Raw genomic sequence first — 19,854 nt, 5'->3', positions numbered from 1 at the left:
AATAACTACATATAATTACCTATTTACATAGCTATTTAATACCCTGTGTAATAACTACATATAAATACCTATTTATATAAATAGCTATTTAATACCCTGTGCAATAACCTATTTATATCTAATACCCTGTGCAATTACCTATTTATATTTAACACCCTGTGCAATAACTACATATAATTACCTATTTACATAGCTATTTAATACCCTGTGTAATAACTACATATAAATACCTATTTATATAAATAGCTATTTAATACCCTGTGCAATTACCTATTTATATTTAACACCCTGTGCAATAACTATATATAATTACCTATTTATATAGCTATTTAATACCCTGTGTAATAACTACATATAAATACCTATTTATATAAATAGCTATTTAATACCCTGTGCAATAACCTATTTATGTTTAATACCCTGTGCAATAACTACATATAAATACCTATTTATATAAATAGCTATTTAATACCCTGTGCAATAAACTTCCAGTTAAATAAGAGACTTCAGCTGTTTATATATATATATATATATATATATATATATATATATATATATATATATACCCATGTGGATGCACAGTATATACTGTATATACCCCATGCACCTTTTCCTCCTTTCGGCACAATGTTTTGACTTTTGAGCCGATGTGACAAGTTAATTACTCCACTGTACTCCTTCTTTCTCCATGAACCCCACTCGGCCTCAGCAGATGGCTGCTCTCACTGAGCCTGGTTCTGCTGAAGATTTTTTCCTGTTAAAAGGGAGTTTTCCTCCCCTATGTCGCTACAAGCATGCTTGGTGTGAGGGATTGCCTTCGAGTCAATGAGTGGATGCAATCAACTGGTTTTCCTTAGATAGAAAAGTTTAAATCAATTTGACTCGGGCGGAATTGCCTCTGTAAGGTGCCTTGAGGTGACGTGTTGTAAATTGGTATATATTGAATTGAGTAGTAGGATGAGGCCAAATATCTGTGGCTGCAGCAAAAGAAGCTGCTTCATGCCACCAATCCATAGGGAGGGTTGGTCAAGTAAATGAAACTAGCTGAGATTTTGTAGATGGACACCCACTGTGGTGCGGTAGCTGCCATTAAGCCACTTTTAAGGCTGCATCCCAATACTTGATTTTTCACAGAATCGTTTGCCTTTATTAATGAGTTCAAGTGCACCCGCCTCCTTTTTACCCTTGATTCACACTTTGGCTTAGTGTGCATCTAAGCAGACCTCAATAGTGCCCTTTTTGCAGAGAAAGAACATCATGGTGGATCCTAAAAATATGCAATATAAAGTTGAATCAAATCAAATGTATAGCTGCATGTACAGTATGATATAGAAAAGATGATTATAGAGTGAAGCCTTCGGCTCCAGGATTTCATCTGTAGTGAGCTACAAAACAGGCAAACAGCATGACAATGGAAAGTATTTCTGCATAAAGATGTGTTGGAACAGAATCAGTACAAATGGCCCAAATCTATGTTAGATTATGGCTTTTAGGGCTAAAAAAAAAAAAGGGGGTTAGAACAGCAAATAAGCCAAAAACGAAAAATAATATCCAAAACGAAAATAATATCCAAAAACATATAGACAATATACATTTCAAATTTACAGGAAGTTACAGTGGAAAAAAAAGGTGCACAAGCAGCTGGGATAGCTAAAGCCTTGAAAGGATTGTGAAGAAAGACGTCGAGCAGGAAGTTTAAAGGACTTCACGTTTTATCTGCTGAGAAGATTTATGTAGAGGCTCTCACAAACAACCTGTGAGACTGTTTACAATCCAAGCTGCAGTCTACAGTCCAGTCTCTGCCGAGATGAACGACAGTCAGTCTGGAAACAGTTAGGTTATGATCTACTAAAGGAAGAGGGGGCGTATTCCCAAGGCTACACAAATCCCTCAGAGCAATTGCGTCTCTAGGTCTTTAACCTTGACCATCTCTGTCCACCTCAAAAAGACATTTCAGCAATTAGACCGCTGAACAAGAGCCAGAACAGAGTCCTTGAAGCAAGTTACTATAAGCAAACAGACGGAAGGCATCAAAGAGAGCAATGAGAACACAGATAAGAGGACGTTTATCACACTTAGGAGCAGAAACAGGAGAGAAAATGAATAAAATGACACAGGTCAGTGTTTAAGGAAAAAGTTCAGATATATAGGTAGTAGATAAGCAGACAGAAAGGGAGGGAGTGTGAGAACAGAAGAGGGGTGTGTCCCACATGTTGGCTGACGTCCTGAAGAACTGCTTGGGGTTTGTTGACACAAAAAAGAAGAACAAACGTGAGCCATCAGCTCCCCGCTCCAAAGCACACACCCTTTCCCAGCTCAGTGACTCCCATCTGTTGAAAACAATGCAGACCCCGCGCCCTCTATGCACAATGCTCACATGTGCATGCACACTTTTCCTCTTTTCTTCAGCTTAGAGGGACCATGATCAGCCGCCTACCAGCAGAACACAACGCTGCCTCCTACAGCTGCACTGCTGGACTGCATCAAGGGAAGGGTTTCAGATCAGTCAGGTTTATTCTTCTTCTGTACACTGAGGTTTTTGTTTATTTTGAAATATTCCATTTTCCTTATGGTATACCTCAAAAATCTGATTAAATGAAATGGTCCACTATTTCTGTCACAAATTTCAGAAAGTGAAGCTCTTCATATATTCATTACACAGAGTGAAGTCTTTATTACTTACATTTTTTATCATTTTTGTTCCCAGATAATGGAACAAAAATTTATTTGAAAAGAATATAAAAAGAAAGGGGGAAAAAACCAAACAGATATTTTAACCTGAAATGTCAGGCTTCTAAGGGCAGCTCAGTGAGGCAGTGGGTAGCACTGTTGCCTTGCAGCAAGAAGGTTCCGGGTTCAATTGCCAGCCTTGGGACTTTATGAATGGAGTTTGCATTTTCTCCCTTAGCATGCGTAGGTTCTCTCCAGGTACTCCTGCTTCCTCCCACAGTACAAAAACATAATTGCTATGTTAACTGGCTTCTCTAAATTCTCCTTAGGTGTTAGTGTGAATGGTTGTTTGCCCTGTTTGTCTCTGTGTTGCCCTGCTATACACTGGTGACCTGTCCAGGGTGAACCCCGCCTCTTGCCCATAGACAGCTGGAGATAGGCACCATCACCCATCAGGACCCCAGCAGGGATGAATGAATGTCAGGCTTCTAAAAAACTGTTAATTTTCATACAAAGCATGCTTGGTTGGAAGTACTGTTGGAGATTCTGCTTAGATATACTCTACTGAACGTTGGTCTTCAAGACCCACCATCTTTCAAGTTTTGGATGCATCTCCACCAACACACCTGGGTCTACTGATTACCTCCAAAAACTTTCCTGGTAAAAGCCTGCATTAACTGTGGACCTTTAGCAGATCAACAGCAGCAGATGGTGTGGTATCATCACTAACTGGTAATTCAAACTGGACGTCAGTCTCTTCTCACTTACTCCATTATCTCAGACCTCGTTTTCAAAGCTACGAACTGTACTCTCATCTGAGAAGACAACTACGAACCACTAAGCAATAGTCTGGTTCTTTTTCACCTTGCTTAGTCCATGTGTAGACTCCATCTGTGCTCAGTGGTTCTGACTCCAGCATCTTGATGGAGCTTCCCTAAACACTTAGTAGATTTCTGTTGATAATTCTCAGAAGGCTGTATTTCTCACTGATGCTGGTGACTCGTGTTTTCTACCACATTCGATTTCATAAATTTAACTCCTAGCTGTTTAGGCTCTAACACCAAGAGTTCCTAACATTTATCTTTTTCAAAGTTTAGTACTTTTCTAAAGCACAATTTAAAATAATTCAAAGCTTGAATCGTTGCACTCCATTTAATAAATCTATGTATTATTCTCCAATGTATATTTTTTTTCTGATTTAAGTATAGATACGTTTAGGTAAGTCTGATTCCATCACGTAGAAATTACAACATGGCATCACCTGGAACTGGAACAAAGACCAGCGTCTTAGTGGAGTTCATATTCAGAATAAGCACAGGTGAAGAAGGATTTGCCATGTTTCAGGTCAATCTCAGCTCTATGATGGTTTGTATTTCAGAAGCAGCATATAACAAGGGGAAAAATTGATAGGTCAAAGCATCAACTTTCCCTTTATGTTGAAATAGGAATGTTAACATTAACTCTAGAAATCACAGAGAAGTAGTTATCTGTATAATTTTACATGCATTGATATAACGGGTGCCATGTATACTAATTCGGCCCTTGATAAAAAAAAAAAAAAAAAAAAAAACACTGATTTATATCCTAGGCGGTTTATATCCTAAAGCTCAAAATGTGTGATGGAAAACTGTGGATAAGGAAATGAAAGAAAGCTGCAAAGGGCATTGGAACCTTATAATTAATACCATCACAATATACAGCCCAGCTGTCGCAGAGACACCTTGTCCTAATATCCTCATAACAAAGTATGAACACTCCACCCAACACAAAGGAAGCAACTTCTCCTCAATTCAGAAAATGAAGCATCTTTTAAAAATTTAAGAAAAAAAAATGATCAGAGGCCAGTTCTCCTTAATCTCCATCCAGAGTTATGGAAGCGTAACCCTTAGATCCAAAAAGAAAAGATTAAGAAAAGATGTCAATATTCTCTGATCCTCCCAGTAAATCTATGTTGTGTCTGTTTACAGGCGTGTTTTAACACAATGCTATGGTTGGGAAGACATCAACAATGACCTAATAACCACCCGGTGCTTTATATTAATCTGGGAGGTCATAAAGTTATCTCCAAACCATTGGAAGTCCATCAGTTAAAAGACAGAAAGATTCTTAAATGGAAAACATCTGAGAAAGCTGCCAATCTTCCCAGGAGCTGGCGTCTCAGCAGGTCCAATCAAAGGTCAGAGCATGAAGCTGAGAAATGGCAAAAACCACCAAAGATTCTACAGGTGTCAGGTTAAAAGTTAAATAAAAATTTTAAAAAGCTGGACCTGCAGGTGGCGCAGCGGTTAGAGCGTATGACCCTTGTATGGAGGCCTTAGTCCTCGACGCAGGCGACCCGGGTCCGAATCTGACATGTGGTCCTTTGCTGCATATCTTTCCCCCTCTCTCATAACCCTTTCCTGTCAGCTTACTGTCGAAAAAACGCGACACTAGAGCCGTTAAAAAAAAAAAAAAAAAGCTGCATGTCTCTAAGAAAGGACCAAGGCAGCATTAATGGGTTTGCAAAAGTCACCCTGAATATAGCACAAGACAAAATTCTCTGGACAGATTATCAAAACAAAGAAGTGACCATTAAGGACAGAACCATGTTTGGTGGAAAATAACCTAAAACTAAAACCTCATACACACCAAGCAAAGTGGTGAGAGGGTGGTTAATCTGGACCCGTTTAAAACCCACAGGACCTGGACGGTTTGCAGGGACTGAATGGATGGTGATGTCCTATATGAACAAAAATACTCTAAAACCAGATGAGGGTCCAACAACTGAAGCTCAATCCAAACTGGGTCATCAAAAGAAGAAAAACCCAGAACAACAAAATAGCAAAAAAAGAAAAAAAAAAAACTATATGTTCTTCAATTGTCTAGTCAAAGTCCAAACCCCAACCAGGTTAAAATGCTGTGGCTGGAGCTCCAGGAAAGGAAGAATTAGCGGTTCCAAAAATCCTCCTCAACAATGTGAGACTGAAAGTCAAACAGTTTCGTCTGCAGCTGAAGGACGTTCTACAGAGGGTTGAATTGTCTGGTTTAAGTCTGAATGTTAAAGACCTTGAAAAGAAAAGCTCAAATAAAGACAATAATATTTTATTGGAAGGACTACTGACTGCTTTACTGCAAGTTTTTCTTTTTTTTTGTTGCACCTAGTGGTCAATTTTATATCTAATAAAATATCTTTGTACATCTAAACCAAGAGACATATAGATATCTTAAAATATAGAAATGGCAATGCAAGTTTATTTATATAGCACAATGATCCAAATATGATCCAAAAAATGAATTAAACAATAAAATGGAAGTTAAATAAAATAGAAGTAAACTGAAAGCAGATAAAAATAAAAACACAAGAGAACCGAACACACACCAAAAGCTGAGAGGTAAAGCTATAACTCCGAAAGCTTTTTCCATTAGGTCATTACACAGCGGTCCTTCGAGCCTTCACAATTATCTCTATTGTAATAAAAGTGTATTTTTTTGTGATGCATCCAAACCAAGAACTGTACCTTATTCCTGTTTCTCCTTAGTTTCCAAAATGGAAAGATGCAGAAGAAGAAAAATTTAGCCCAAGTGAAGATTGTGTCGAGGCACCAGTGAAGTCCCCCCATCCTCTCCTAAAAATCCCATTGACGTCTGTGACTGTATCTCCCTCTCATACCCCCCCACCCTCGTGCCCCTTCCTCTAACACTCGTCTCCAGACCTAGAGATGCTCCAGAATAAAACCATGAAGACTCTCCATCCGTTTCCAGTAAAAGCACATTTTCCCAACGTCACTCTGTTCAGTCCAGCATTTTCAATCCAGCGACAACCTGTAACTCTGTCTTCATCTCTTCATGCAGCTGGATCTTCCATTGAAAGGATGAGGAGGAACAAGATTAGGAGAGGGGAAGGACAGAAGTGGGCGGGGAGGGTTGGGTCGGGCAGAGCCGTCTCATATAAAACGAGGCACTTAAAGTGATGGGAAAAGGCTGGTTCTGCATTTTAATGTAGAAAAGAGGGCAGATGAATATAAAGGGATGCTGAGGAGCTTTTCTAGGACAGAGTTTTATATAGAAATGAATAAATATGAAGTTCTGAACCATCTGATGAACAGAGAACTTCTCTAAGTGAATCCATGGCTTTAAGCTTCAGGTTCTGTTGGACAGCTCCGTTAAAGATAAAAGGGTTAGAAAGCTTCCAAATAATTAAAAACTCCTCCTAGTATCCTTTCATTCTCTAAACATATTTGTAAAAAGCATCTGAAAATGTGTTCCTCTATACTCCACCCAGCTGAGCGGCTGCTTTGCAGAACCACCTCTGGTACAGGGGTCCGAATGCAGACCTTAAGGGTTCGTCTCTACCAGCTTTAAATGTCTAAAGACCAAATTTCTTTCTCCATTCTTCAAAAACATCTGAAGTGCTAATAGAAATTAAATAATCTGAAGATCAAGTTTTAGATGTTGACATGATTTTGATTCATGTATGGACTTTGATTCTGTTTTGATGCAAACCGCTCTCTGTATCTCTGTGTTTAGGATGGTCGACCTGCTGGAAGGTGAACCTCCACTTAAGTCTCTGTTCTTTTCTTGATTTTGTCCCGGATTTGTCCTTAACCATGGACATAGCTCCTGTTGCTGTTATTCTTTTCATGTTGTGGCTCCTTAATAATAAAGGTCAGATCTGTGAATTACAGGACTAATAGTTGTCCTGTGGACAGATTGTCCCACCTGAGCTGTGAATCTCTGCAGCTCCTCCTAAGTTACCATGAACTTGATGGTGCTTCTCTGATTAATTCCCTGTCCTTTCAGGTGGACAAAATTTCAAATTTTATTTGTAATTTTCTCTTATTTATTATTTTCTATTCAAGCTAAAAACTCACATTACTATTTCAAAGTGATTACATTTTCAATACTTATTTTTCAGTTTAATTTTTGAGTGTTAAAAAAATCTGCATATAAAAAAATTCAACCTTTTAAAATTCAAACTCAATATTTTTAGCCTCCTGAGATTCAACTGGCTCTATTTCACTGTCTTAAATTTGGCGTCTAAATTCAGTGTAAAAAAGGAAGGGGTTACTTCAGGTCACAGACATTAGCAATGGATTGTGGCGTCCAACACCCAGCCAATCCCGTTACCTTTTCTTAGTCACGTGACGTGACGCTGTGGCGCTCATACGGAAGGAAAACCAGCATGACGGACAGGTCATGCAAGCTAACGCTAACTCAACTACAGAAAAATGAAAGTAATAAACACTGTTGATGAAATTTCAAATGTGTAGAAATAATGACAATTAACTTCTTTTTAGGTCAAAAATGTGTTCTGAATATATTTTAACACTGAAACAGTAAGTACAAACATACAACATTTAAATTTCAGTGCCATTTTTATTTCAAATCCCAGCGACACAGATTTACTTCCATAGACGTCCATGTTTGGGAGGTCTATAGTTGGTCGATATTTTCTACATGTTGAGATGTTTGAGTGAACAGAACTCAGAGATACTTTAAGCTTTTGACGTTATTTTAGGACCTATATCTGCTTTAAACTTCTCCACATCTTTGTCCCTTAAGCTTGGTCTTCATGATGCCATTTGTTTTCAAATTTCCAAAGCACCTCTCATGGTTTAAACAGAACAGATAAAGTCTGATGAAATCACACAAAGGTGCACTGGATTATATTTGAGGGAATCTGATTTAAGAGGCCTGCGACACACTTTTTTTGGTTTCAGTTTCTAAGAAATGTTATCATATTCATTGACTTCCCTCCACTTAAATTACACAGTCCTTGTTGGCGCTGTTCAAATAAAATCCATCCATCCATTATCTGAAACGCTTGTTCCAATTGGCGTTGGGAGGGGTGCTGGTCCCTATCTCCAGCAGTCAATGGGCGAGAGGCGGGTTCCACCCTGAACAGGTCGCCAGTCCATCGCAGGGCAACACAGAGACACACAGGACAAACAACCATTCATGCACACACTCACACCTAAGGGCAATTTAGAGAAACCAATTAACCTAACAGTCATGTTTTTGGACTGTGGGAGGAAGCCGGAGTACCCGGAGAGAACCTATGCATGCTCAGGGAGAACATGCAAACTCCATGTAGAAAGACCCCAGGCCGGGAATCGAACCCAGGACCTTCTTGCTGCAAGGCAGCAGTGCTACCCACCGTGCCACTGAGCAGCCAAACAAAATCCGAATAAAAAGAAAAATTTGTGGCTTAAAGACAAGATTGAGGAAAAGATCAGGGGATGTCAAAGCTTCTTCCATGGCAGAAGATCAGCAGTAATAAATGGCAGAGAACCAAACAGGACTCTCTGACAAACAATGGGTCAGCTGCAGTCGGGTCACATCAGGTTTTGTTTTTTGTTTAAAGAAATTCAACGAGAGGTCAAAGAGTTATGGGTCATTGTTCCCTGAGAGCAGGAGGGGAAGCGGCCAGTCATGGTTTCAGTAGCAGGTCTGACAGGAACAATTGTCTGCAGGTGGTTTTCTATTGCTTCTGATAACTCCTCGCTGTTGGCCATTAGGATAGCTGCTCCATTTCAAAAATACAGACCATATTAGGCAAAACTGATCCCAGGACAAAATAGAAATGGATAAAGAAGGAAAAAAATCGACATAAGCTATAGAAATCACAATCAATCCCTCCTATGAGAAAGAAACTAAAGTAGGCTAGTGGCAGAAATCCACAGTCAGCCAGAGAAAAGCTCATTTTATTTCCTTTCAATAAAGACAAAGGCCAGCAGCTCTATCTACAGACAGCAGATGGAAACATTTCCACAGTTGTTGCATTCATGCCAAATTACATTGTCTTCTGTGATCCAATGGAGATCCCAGTGAGATGTTTATAATCGAAAAGAAAGACATGAAGTAGCAATCGGTTCTCAATATTCACGGTTCTGTGTGATACTCTGAACCTGAAACTTTATGACAACTGTTTTTTTTTTCCCCAGTCTGCTTCCACTGCTTTTTACCGGCAAGACAGATAAATCTCACTGCAGTGGAGTAAAAATGAAATTTTTTGTAACCCAAACCCTCACATTGTCAGACAATCTGACACAGGAAGTCGTTTTTAAATACATAAACATCCATCCAGGGTATGAAATTTTAAGGCTCAGACCTCATAGGAAGTCTGAGAGCTTCTTCCCACTTTTAAACTGGTTTGAAGGTGAGGAAAATTGGTGAAAATATTACAGATCTGCTGCAGGTTATTGGTTCGAAATTGGCAAAAGCATCGTTTGATATTGTTTTGTTGGTTTTAACCGACCGGGGAGGGTCTGACCGCCCACAGCCTCGGAAAAAGATGTTGACACAGACTTACCAGCCAGAGGGACATCGCTGAGTTTTCTCTGAAGACACCTGGAGCAGTTCTTCCACTTTCACAGACCCACAGCTACAAAACAAGCAGATCTCTTCTAGGATTAACAGACCCTGGAAGCATTGGGACGTTCTGACCAGAGAGAGCCCAACAGTCTGGCTCTTATCCTGACAAACTTCCTGAGCTGCATTGTTAGTGAGCAGAGAAGGAAGCACGTGAACGCCGTGGAAAGCTGGTGTCAAAAGATCACAACATGGAAACTTCTCAACATTTCTGGGTCATTTTCCACTAACTGGTGCTGCTTTCATTCAATCAAGTTCTAGCTTTGTTAGATGGAAATTTGGACATTTTATCAGGTTGTTTTGCTTAAATTAATGTTTTAACAAAGTGCATCATTAAACCCGGGAAAGAGATAAGAGAAAATCCTTAAAGAACTCAAATCATAGAAAACTTTTTTTTCCCAAAAGATGATGGCTGAATTCTTTACATTAGATGAAAAAAAAGAAAAACTTTTGTGTTTGTTGTTGGTATTTTTGCATAACAGCTTTGAACCAGAGGACTGCCAGTCAATGTGTCTGACCTCTTCAATGGTCATGTTCTGGCTAACTAGTGCACAGGGTTCACATCCCGGACCAGTTCTTCATATGAGAAGCTTGAGCTGAGGCTGACATGCAAAAAAAAAAAAAACTCAGCAAATAGATTAAATGTGGTTAGTGCTACCTTACTGCATGTTTGCAGACTTCAAAATTATCATTTGTAAAAATGAAAATAAATTAACTTGAAAAAATAAAGTGTGATACTTTTATTGCAGAGATATTAATGTTTTTTTTAGGTCATCCAGAGGTCAAAAATCACTCATTAAGCTGCATTTTTATGCTAATTGATTTGTTCAGGTAAAACTGATTTAGTTTTTAAGATGGAATAGTTTTTTAATTTTGGCCGATGACATCACCATCCCAGCCGACGTTAGTGCTGTGCTTGTTTCCTGATATAAAGTTAATGCATCAAATAATAAGTCATTCCTGTGTTGGCATGAATATAACAGTGGGCATGTTTACCTTATTTACTGGGTGGAATTATTGTTTCACAATATTAGTCGTCGCTGTCACCACTTCACAATTATTGCATAGATGAATCATAACACTACAAACTACTGCAAAATGGCTTCCTATGCACAACTTTTAAATTAGCTTGGGGAGTCCATACATTTTTGGAAAAGCCCCAAAAAAGTAGCTGAAAAAAGCTGAAAAAGTAGATCACTTTGGTTCATCCAAAGCTGCATCTGGATGGCAGTCGGATTTATTAGTACTACCTTGTGGTTCAAGCCATGCAGATGCAGCTCTGGAGTTAAGAAAGCACTACGAACAATCCTTCTAGTGTTAAATTAAAAGGCATTCCAGGGCATTCATTATTTCATTCTTTGTTAAGGTTATTTCCTCTGTTTTCCATTTTAACCAAAACCGCTTCACCTCGGTTGCCCTTTTTTTTAACCAACGGCATAACCACATTTCTTGATTGGTTACTGCAATGCGATTTCACATAAAAACTACAGATTTTTTAACTTCAGCAACCACCGCCCGACTCTCTCCATGTAATGTCGCAGTTTGACAACAGCTCAATTCTATTGAGTAGCATAAAGTGAAAGCAGAGCGTGGACAGCTCTCAATGCTGGGAATTCTACCTTGGCCACTTCTCTGAACCTGTTGTTTGCACAGGGACACTTTATAAATCCACCACGCTCGCAGGGTACACCACGTTTGGTCTGAATATACCTTAACATCTTTTATGCAAACAGTAATCATTAATAACACATTTCGAAGAAAGTTCATCTTCAAGAAAAGAAGACAAAAACAAACCTGTAAACCATCTTCAAAAACAGTCAAACATGTAGATTTACCTTGACAGAAAAATAGGCTTAGAAGTAAATTGTAAAGATGTCAGAGAAAGATAAAGCAAAGTGCTTCATCAGAAGGTCAGGAGGTAAAACACTTCTCTAGAACCCTTTGGGTGTTGGATAGAGTGCTAATGGAAGCCAGGTCAGACCTCACCGATTCACTGCTACTTGTCCATGAAATCTGGGGGGGTGGCAGACAGACGTAAAACTGCAAAAACTGCACGGGACATTAACATCCAACGGTTTGCTTTTCAACTCGACATGGTTTTTAGAACATGTTAAACACAAAGGAGGTGTTTTCTTTGCTGGAAGAGAAAAAATAATAATGGTGGAAGGGTTTTTCCGCCCCTTTGGGAAATTAGGTATTACGACACACCAATATAACCCAGTGTGACATTTTAATTATCTAATCATTAAAATAAAGAGGGAAATCAGGAAGGAGATTGATATGAAATTGTTATTGCAAAAATCAGTACTTTAAAAGAGAAAAAAAAAACATCTAAGAACATAGGCTATAGTGGGGTTTCTGCCCATGCATGTAAAACGGTTCCTGGCTGTCTGTATTGTAAACAAGCAGAAGTCCTGAAGTGAAACCATATAGGATAAATTCCTCAGAAAGCCTCCATAAAGCCTCTCTGACAGATCAAAGTCAGCAGTGTATGCACAGGCTTTAACATGGTGGTGGTAGGGGGGGCTTTGGGTGCTCATCGCTCTAATGTGTGTCGCAGAGAAAGCAGAGGATGGAGCTGGAGTCGCCTCCATTCTCCATCTAAAACACCTGAACAAAGAAACAAAGTTCAACAATAACTTTAATCTCTGATATCACAGAACCAGCAAATCTAGAGCAGTTACTGCCCCCTGCTGGCCATTTCACCAGAATCACGGTTGAAGCTGTTGAAGCAGCCAATCACTTGGAGGTGAAAATGCAACTTCACGGTTTTCATATAAATGTTAAAAATTATGTGGTTTAGGCTTTTAAACATCTGTTCAAGCTGTGACCACATATGTCGTGTTACACAAACACCATCATGATAAAAAAAAAAACTGAATTAGTGATGTCTGAGAATCGCACACATTAAAAGATGCTGTTCTTGCTTCAGTTCCTACAGCATCAAATGATAAGATACAGACTAAACAGTCTAAGGAAAAAGCTGCAAATAACCTAACCTACTGGATTCAATTACAGGTGTGAGCAGCTCTGTAAAAGCAGGAATTCTGACAGCGAGCTCAGGAATCCAGATAAAAAAGGTTTTAGACTGGTTCCAATTTTCCATGAATTTTCCAGTAAAATAAACCAAAATCCTTACACTTATTTAATTTAACACTTTATTTAACAGGAGAGATGGAAAATATCAGCAATGACCTCAGAGAATCAACTTATGCTGCAAACTAATCTTGTTTGTTTAGTTTATTCCTCTTCACGCTACATAAAATTTATTGTTTCACAGAACTAAAAAAGTTATTAGCTAATGGAAAAATATCTCAGGTACCTGTCAATCTTCTCAGGAGTAGCCTTCTATGTAGATTAGTCCCATGGTCAGAGCATGATGCTGGCAGAAATGGCTAATAAACCTGTGAGCTTCCTCTATGACTCTACAAAACTTGGATCACAGGTGAGCTGCGAAAGGAAGCGACCTGGCAGTTTGCGTGGATTAAAGGAGAACACCTGCTCTTCAAACTTTTTTACTAATCCATCTTCTGAACTTCTGAAACACATGATCCTCTTGACAAATAAGACCAAAGTAGAAATGTTGGTAATAATAAACAAAGCAATGCTTGGAGAAAACGAAAAAGGGCAGATCAGAAAAGAAAAACTCTTTGCAGTAACTGTTCAGCACAGCAGTGGAGGAATGATTATATGGGCTTCTATATCTCAGCAAAATGATGTAGACACCTTTCACTCACTGAACCACGATATCCTCCTAAGCTGAATCTCAGTCCATCTGTCCATTAGCTGAGGCTTGGTTCAAACTGGACCACAAACTCAAATAGAGTAACAAATGTAGAACAGAATGGCTGAAAAGAAAACCAGATGAAATGGCCTATTTAAAGTCTACATCATGGACCATTACTACATACTGACAGTACACTGATCACAGCACCTTGATACAGTACATGAATTCCAAGAACATTCATTATTGTTTTTTCCTGTAATCTGGGTTTTCCCATCCTTACTATACCTGGAAACAACAAGCATATTGCACGCTTTTCCACGCCTGAGGACTGCACTGGAATCCAAAGAGGTAAACAGTACTTTCACTGCAATGACTTGTCTCAATCATACTTTTACTCTCAGAGTTCCCATGTTGTTCTTATTGAAAACAAAGCTCAATATTATGGTTGTAAAGATCTTAGTATAGTTAACGGTTAATGATTGGTTTCTCTTGACAGTAGTAATGTATAAACATGTGCCTGTTGTCAGTCTGTGTGTGGCGGTGCTGAGGAAACCCGCCAGATAAACCCACAAAACAGAGCAGCATTTCTTCCCAGCAGCCACCGTAACCCATGGCGATGACGCTCGGCCCAGCAGCCAGGAGCTGTACGAATGTAAATCACGCTTGACTGACCGCAAGACTGTGTGTCTATTGCATGACATCACATTTCCTCCGGACGTCAAAGCTGTTGCTGGCCTTTTGTCTGATGTAATTGAATTACTTCATATTGAACCTGTTGGGGCAGGAGCTCCTAGATGTGTTTATATCGATGAGTTGAAGGAAATACGTTATAGATGTTTATAAAGCCCTCAAAAAGGATTTTATCCCCAACTTAACAGGTCCTTACAGTTTGGTTTTTGTCCCACTTTAAAAAAGGAATATGAAGTCCAAACAAATCTCATCCTAAAAAAATAAATAAATAAACAAGACAGCCCTGAACCTAATCACTGGCATTATCACCCGTTGAAGCAGTCAACAAGTGTTTGCTTAAGGCTAGGCCACCGCATCCGGGTTTGAATTAAGTTCAGACTTTGACTAGGCCACACCAAACCTTCCCCTTTTTTCTATTTCTAGGACATATTGCTTGAGAGAAGAATCAATGTTTCCATTAGCTACAAAAAGCTCAAATAGCAAATAGCCCAAGACCATTACCCAGACATGATTACAGTTTTACAGTGAGTTTTCAAATTCCTGTTATTTTTACACCTGAAGTAATATGACATTAACGCCTCTAAAAGGTCTGTCATCGGAATGCTTTCCAGACATCTTGACATCATCAGTGATTTTTGGTTAATGTGAGAGATGGACTCATGTGTCATTAGCTACGTTTACATGGACACAAATAATTGGACAGCTGATAAGATCAAAAACTTGTCATGTAAACATTTCAGATTGGTCTGTTTGGAAAAGCATTTCATTCCGATTAAGAGTGGCCTTTTTTCCCCCCGATAGCCATTCCGATTGGAGTCCATGTACAACCATTCGGATGTTTGGAGGAAAATCATCTCCTCTGCAAATGTGTGCATCAGCGTGATGTTTTTCACTTTATTTTCCTTAGACCACTGGTTCCTGGTCTCCTTTTGGTGGAGGAGGTGGCTCTAAATGTAATGTTCCAATAAACATGCCATCCTCCCATCTACCCCTTTAAACAAGAAGCGTGAGGCTAATGTACTGCTGACTGAGCCCTTAACTGGTATGAGCACCAAAAACGAAAGGTCCATGAAGGGAAAAAAACGACACAGACACGACTAAAGAACAGTAGAAAAAGAAATGGGACTAAAGAGTAGCTAAATTTAATGGACGAGCAGACAAGTGTGATTTTGTTTACAAAACAGGCAGCTCATTCTTCTTCTACTACTACGGAAAACTGGACAGTTCTGCTCATATTCAAATGATTTAACCTAGTCAAATATTTGCTGTACATGCATATACACGTCATGTTAGGATTATTTTATTTGGTGTCCTTGTAAACTGAGATTTTGAAATTACATCAACCAACATTTAGATGGGATCGGGTGAGTGGTTGATAAGCCCTTGGTGTAACCAGTAGGTCGACCACTTCTGGGACGGTTCTCTATCATTCCAGTTTCGGTATGGATTTTAATGTGGTTCTCTGGAGTCTTAAAGTCTTAAAACATGTTTTCCAACCCTTCCCAGACACAAAGATATCAGTTATGGATACAGGCTACCAATTAGCTTCATCAAAAGTTGACTGATCTTATTGATCGTCTAAGAAATAATTGGTAAGTTACTTTTTTCCTACAAACCTGAGTATTAAACGGCTTTTTCTATAACATGAAGGGAGAAATTTGTTACATTATGCCGACTTAAAAAAAGAGGCATATCAATATTAAACAATTTATGACTGAATAAACCAAGTCTTTAGGTTTCCTCACAAAATCATTAAACTTAGACACATTTATCATCATTAACCAAACAGGAACCTATTAGGTAATAAGACAAATATCATGTTAAAACATATGAACAGGGATGTAAACCTATAATTTGAAGATGGTGTATGTCACTCCAACATACCGTCAGTCTACTTACTACTTCCGGTCAATGAGTTTGAAGGTAATTGATATAGTTTGCAGTTTTTAGGGCAATGCAGAAATCACTGGTGGGAGCGACCCTTAGTGCTGTTTACTGTGATCCAATCAGGTGGTTCTGGTTGCTCTCACAGGAATGTTAAAACTTGACTTCATGAAGTACATTCATTTATAAAAGCCCTCATTAATCACACTCATCTGTATCATGTCTTTCTCAATCGTGTTTTGCTCAATGCTCTCCACTTTTCTGTCATCACTTCCTTGTGTTTTGACACAGTCGTAATTTTTGGTCAAGTTGTTGATGCTGCTTCGCCATGCAAAGAGTTGAATGGGTGCCATTTGTGCGATAACTTAAGAAGTTTGCAGAGTGTTTATATTTATCAACAGACCACATTAAGCACATACTGCACCTTCGTTGCCATTTAACAGCAAACATTAATCCCACATCAGACTCTTTTTGGATCATTTCAGTTTTCTGCCTCCTGCACAAGTATTTCTCTTTGTAAATATGATACTAAAAACATTTCATGTAAACATGTCAGAATATTTTCTGACCAGATTTGGCAGGACCAGAATGAAGCTGTAATCCAAATAAATGGGGTGGTTTAAGCTGCTTGACCCTCTGATCAGCATTCATGTAAACACTAGAAAGGATCAAGCAATTGTGAATAAGGCAAGCTGACATGCATGTGCTCCGCACATCAACAGGGTGTATTTTACCTCGAGTTGCTAGTCGTTATCAGAATATTTCCATTTACATGTTTAAATGACACATTTATAGTGGGATCAGGTATTTTATTTTAGGTGTGTATCTCGATATAAACAGTAAAATCAAATTAATTTAAAAAATGAATGAATTCAATTTGATCGTGAAATTTTGAGAATGCAAACATAACTAGTGTGGCGCAAAATAAGGATGAATAACAGCGCCCTCTCTTGGTTTGTAAACACACTACAACAATGAAGGCAGATCAACCGACGGATAACTCTAGTCCTAGATGTTGGATGTCCTTAAACTTTAGGATGCATCCTCGGTAGGGCTGTAACAATACCAAGATTCAAAACTCAATATTAATACCCAAGAAAATTTATTTTATAATAAAAAGCATTTTTTAAACCATTTGGAGAGAAAATGCCATATAATTATAGGAATAAAAAAAAAATGCATATTTATAAACATGAAAAACTCCCTTTTTTAAATCTCATTATGGAACATGATTTCTCAACAGAATCGCAGAATCTATTGTAGAATTTAAAATCCTCCTTCTCCAGTGTAGTATAAAGTACTGAAATCTCAGAGTCAAGTAAAAGTATCTCTCCAAAATATGACTTTGGTAAAAGTCCAAGTCACTGATTAAAATGTTACTTGAGTAAAAGTCTTAAAGTATCTGAAATGGCTTGGACTTAAGTATAAGAATTACTGTAAAAATAGATGTACTCAAGTTATGTAGTGAAAAGAATAAGTAAAAAGTAAATGCAGTTTGAATGATATTTTTTTTACATTTTGGTAAACTTTGAAGGTTAAATTTACTTAAAATAATATACACAACCAAGTGTAAGATAAATTTAGACTGGCTTTGCGAAACAGGCGTATCCTATTAGTGTTGATGAAAAAGCCCAGGCAAGACCAGACTTTGTAGTCAGTAGGTGGGGTCAAAACACTTGCATTTCTCTCGCTCGTTTTTTATTTATTTATTTATTTTTTTTACTTAGTAACTAAACCAAACATTGAAAACGTATCGGAGTAAAAATATGCAATTAAGTTAGTAAATGTAGTGAAATAAAAGTGAAAGTTCTCAAAAAAAATTATACTATATATACTTAAGTACAGTAGTGACGTATTTTTACTTCTTTACTATACAACACTGTCCTTCTCACATGTAAAGCCTTAAACGGCCAAGCACCATCTTATATCAGAGATTTGATTGTTCTTTATGTTCCTAACAGAGCACTTCGCTCTCAATCTGTAGGTTTACTAGTGGTTCCTAGAATTTTTAAAAGTAGAATAGGAGGCAGATCTTTTAGTTTTAAGGCTCCTATCCTGTTGAACCAACTACCAGTTTTAGTCCGAAAGGCAGACACTCTGTCTACTTTTAAGGGTAGGCTTAAAACTTTCCTTTTTGAAAAAGCTTATAGTTAGAGTGGCTCAGATTATACAATGATATCTCTAGAGTTAAGCTGCTATATGCTTAGACTGCTGGAGGACATAGGGACCCCTTTTCATCATTCTATCTCTATTCTCCCACTCTACAGTATTTGTTAGTTCAATCTCTAACATTCTGCTTTTTCTCATAGTTGCTTCATCTGGTCTGTTCCTGTTTGGCTTTGAAACCATCTGGGACAAGATATCGGCAGTGCTGCTGCCATCAACACCTTTTTTTATAGATCTTAGAGTTTGGTCTGTTTTTCAATGTAGTCCTGTTTCTCTGACTGTGACTAACCGGATGTGCTCTCTTTCATCCTCTAACATGGGAGCTGGTCTGGCTGGCTGTGTTCCCTGGACAGGGCCGCCTGTGGAGCTGGTCTATAGTTACCTTTTGCATCTTCGATTCTTTTTTTTCTTTTTTTTAATACAGACATAATGTATTTATTTAAAAGATTTTAACCTACTCCGTTTTGTCAGACATGTTATTTCATTTCTAGAGGTTTGGCAATAATCAGGTTCAATTTGTGGTTTGAAATTCTGAACTAGAAGTTTAACTTAATTCACCTTTAGTTCACTATTTAACCTGATATACATGTCTTCCCATAATATATGAAGCATTTATGAACTCCTTTTTGCATCTTGTCATGTTCTCTTACTGATGAGAAACATTCAATTATGAGAGAAAAAAATAGAAAATAAAGTCTGCAAAAGCTGATAGAATACATAACTTTTTTCCTTGGCCATCCCAGTCTTATCTTTATATGGTTGTAACATGTGCTGCATTCTTTCAACATCAGTCAACATCTGGCATCATAAAAGCCATCAGTTCAACTAAAACTGTCTCTAAAGTTTCGTAATAATTATTCTTTTTTTAACCAATAAATGACCATTCCTGTACACCTATGTGATAAAGCAGATTAAAGAAGAGAAAAGCTAAACAGTAATGTCCCCATCTGCTGGTTAAAAACTATGGAAACAATAAAATCGTCCTTTAGGCCTCTTTGAAAAACTGATAAAACCGTCTGCAGTTGTTTTGGCTGTAGTCTGAAAGGAGGAATGTTTTTCGCCCGCTTTCAGTTTGACTGGGGACAGAGTTCTAGAGACCCACCCAGACACCAAACAAACAACCTCACATGGCTTCCCCCCCCCACAGCAGATAAAAGGAACCGCTGGAGTTCAAACGTGGGGCCGCTTCTGACAGGAGGAGGCATAAAAAGGTGACATGTGGACTTCCAGACTTGACCGGACTTGTGTCAAAGCAAACGCTGCTGGAGAACAGAGCGTCTGTTTTTGGGAATTCATAAAGAAATAAGGAAAATTGGTGTATGATGGATTAAAGACTAATAAAGCTCTATCAGTGATCTTCTCACTTC

The 19,854-nt window shown here is 38.4% G+C and overlaps 1 protein-coding gene across 12 annotated transcripts in view; it reads right to left on the bottom strand.

The window, feature by feature from the left end:
- The window catches only part of LOC107086212 (tensin-1-like), a 204,983-nt gene that overhangs the window by 162,210 nt on the left and 22,919 nt on the right, over positions 1–19,854 (bottom strand). For 9 of the 12 annotated variants that reach the window (XM_015376999.1, XM_015377003.1, XM_015377004.1 and 6 more), the window contains exon 1: positions 6,168–6,270. The exons of 2 other annotated variants lie outside the window; for them this stretch is intronic. In XM_015376999.1, the coding sequence (XP_015232485.1) occupies positions 6,168–6,269 (102 nt within the window). In that variant the 5' untranslated portion in view covers position 6,270. Of the gene's footprint in view, positions 1–6,167; positions 6,271–9,961; positions 10,073–19,854 lie in introns of those variants that run through there. One more of the 12 variants, XM_015377008.1, reaches the window with a different exon arrangement.

The sequence above is a fragment of the Cyprinodon variegatus genome, unplaced genomic scaffold, assembly GCF_000732505.1.
Source record: "Cyprinodon variegatus isolate N-32 unplaced genomic scaffold, C_variegatus-1.0 Scaffold145, whole genome shotgun sequence".
Lineage (NCBI taxonomy): Eukaryota > Metazoa > Chordata > Actinopteri > Cyprinodontiformes > Cyprinodontidae > Cyprinodon > Cyprinodon variegatus.
Note: the sequence above shows the minus strand (reverse complement) of the source record. Positions and strands in the feature narration are given on the sequence as shown.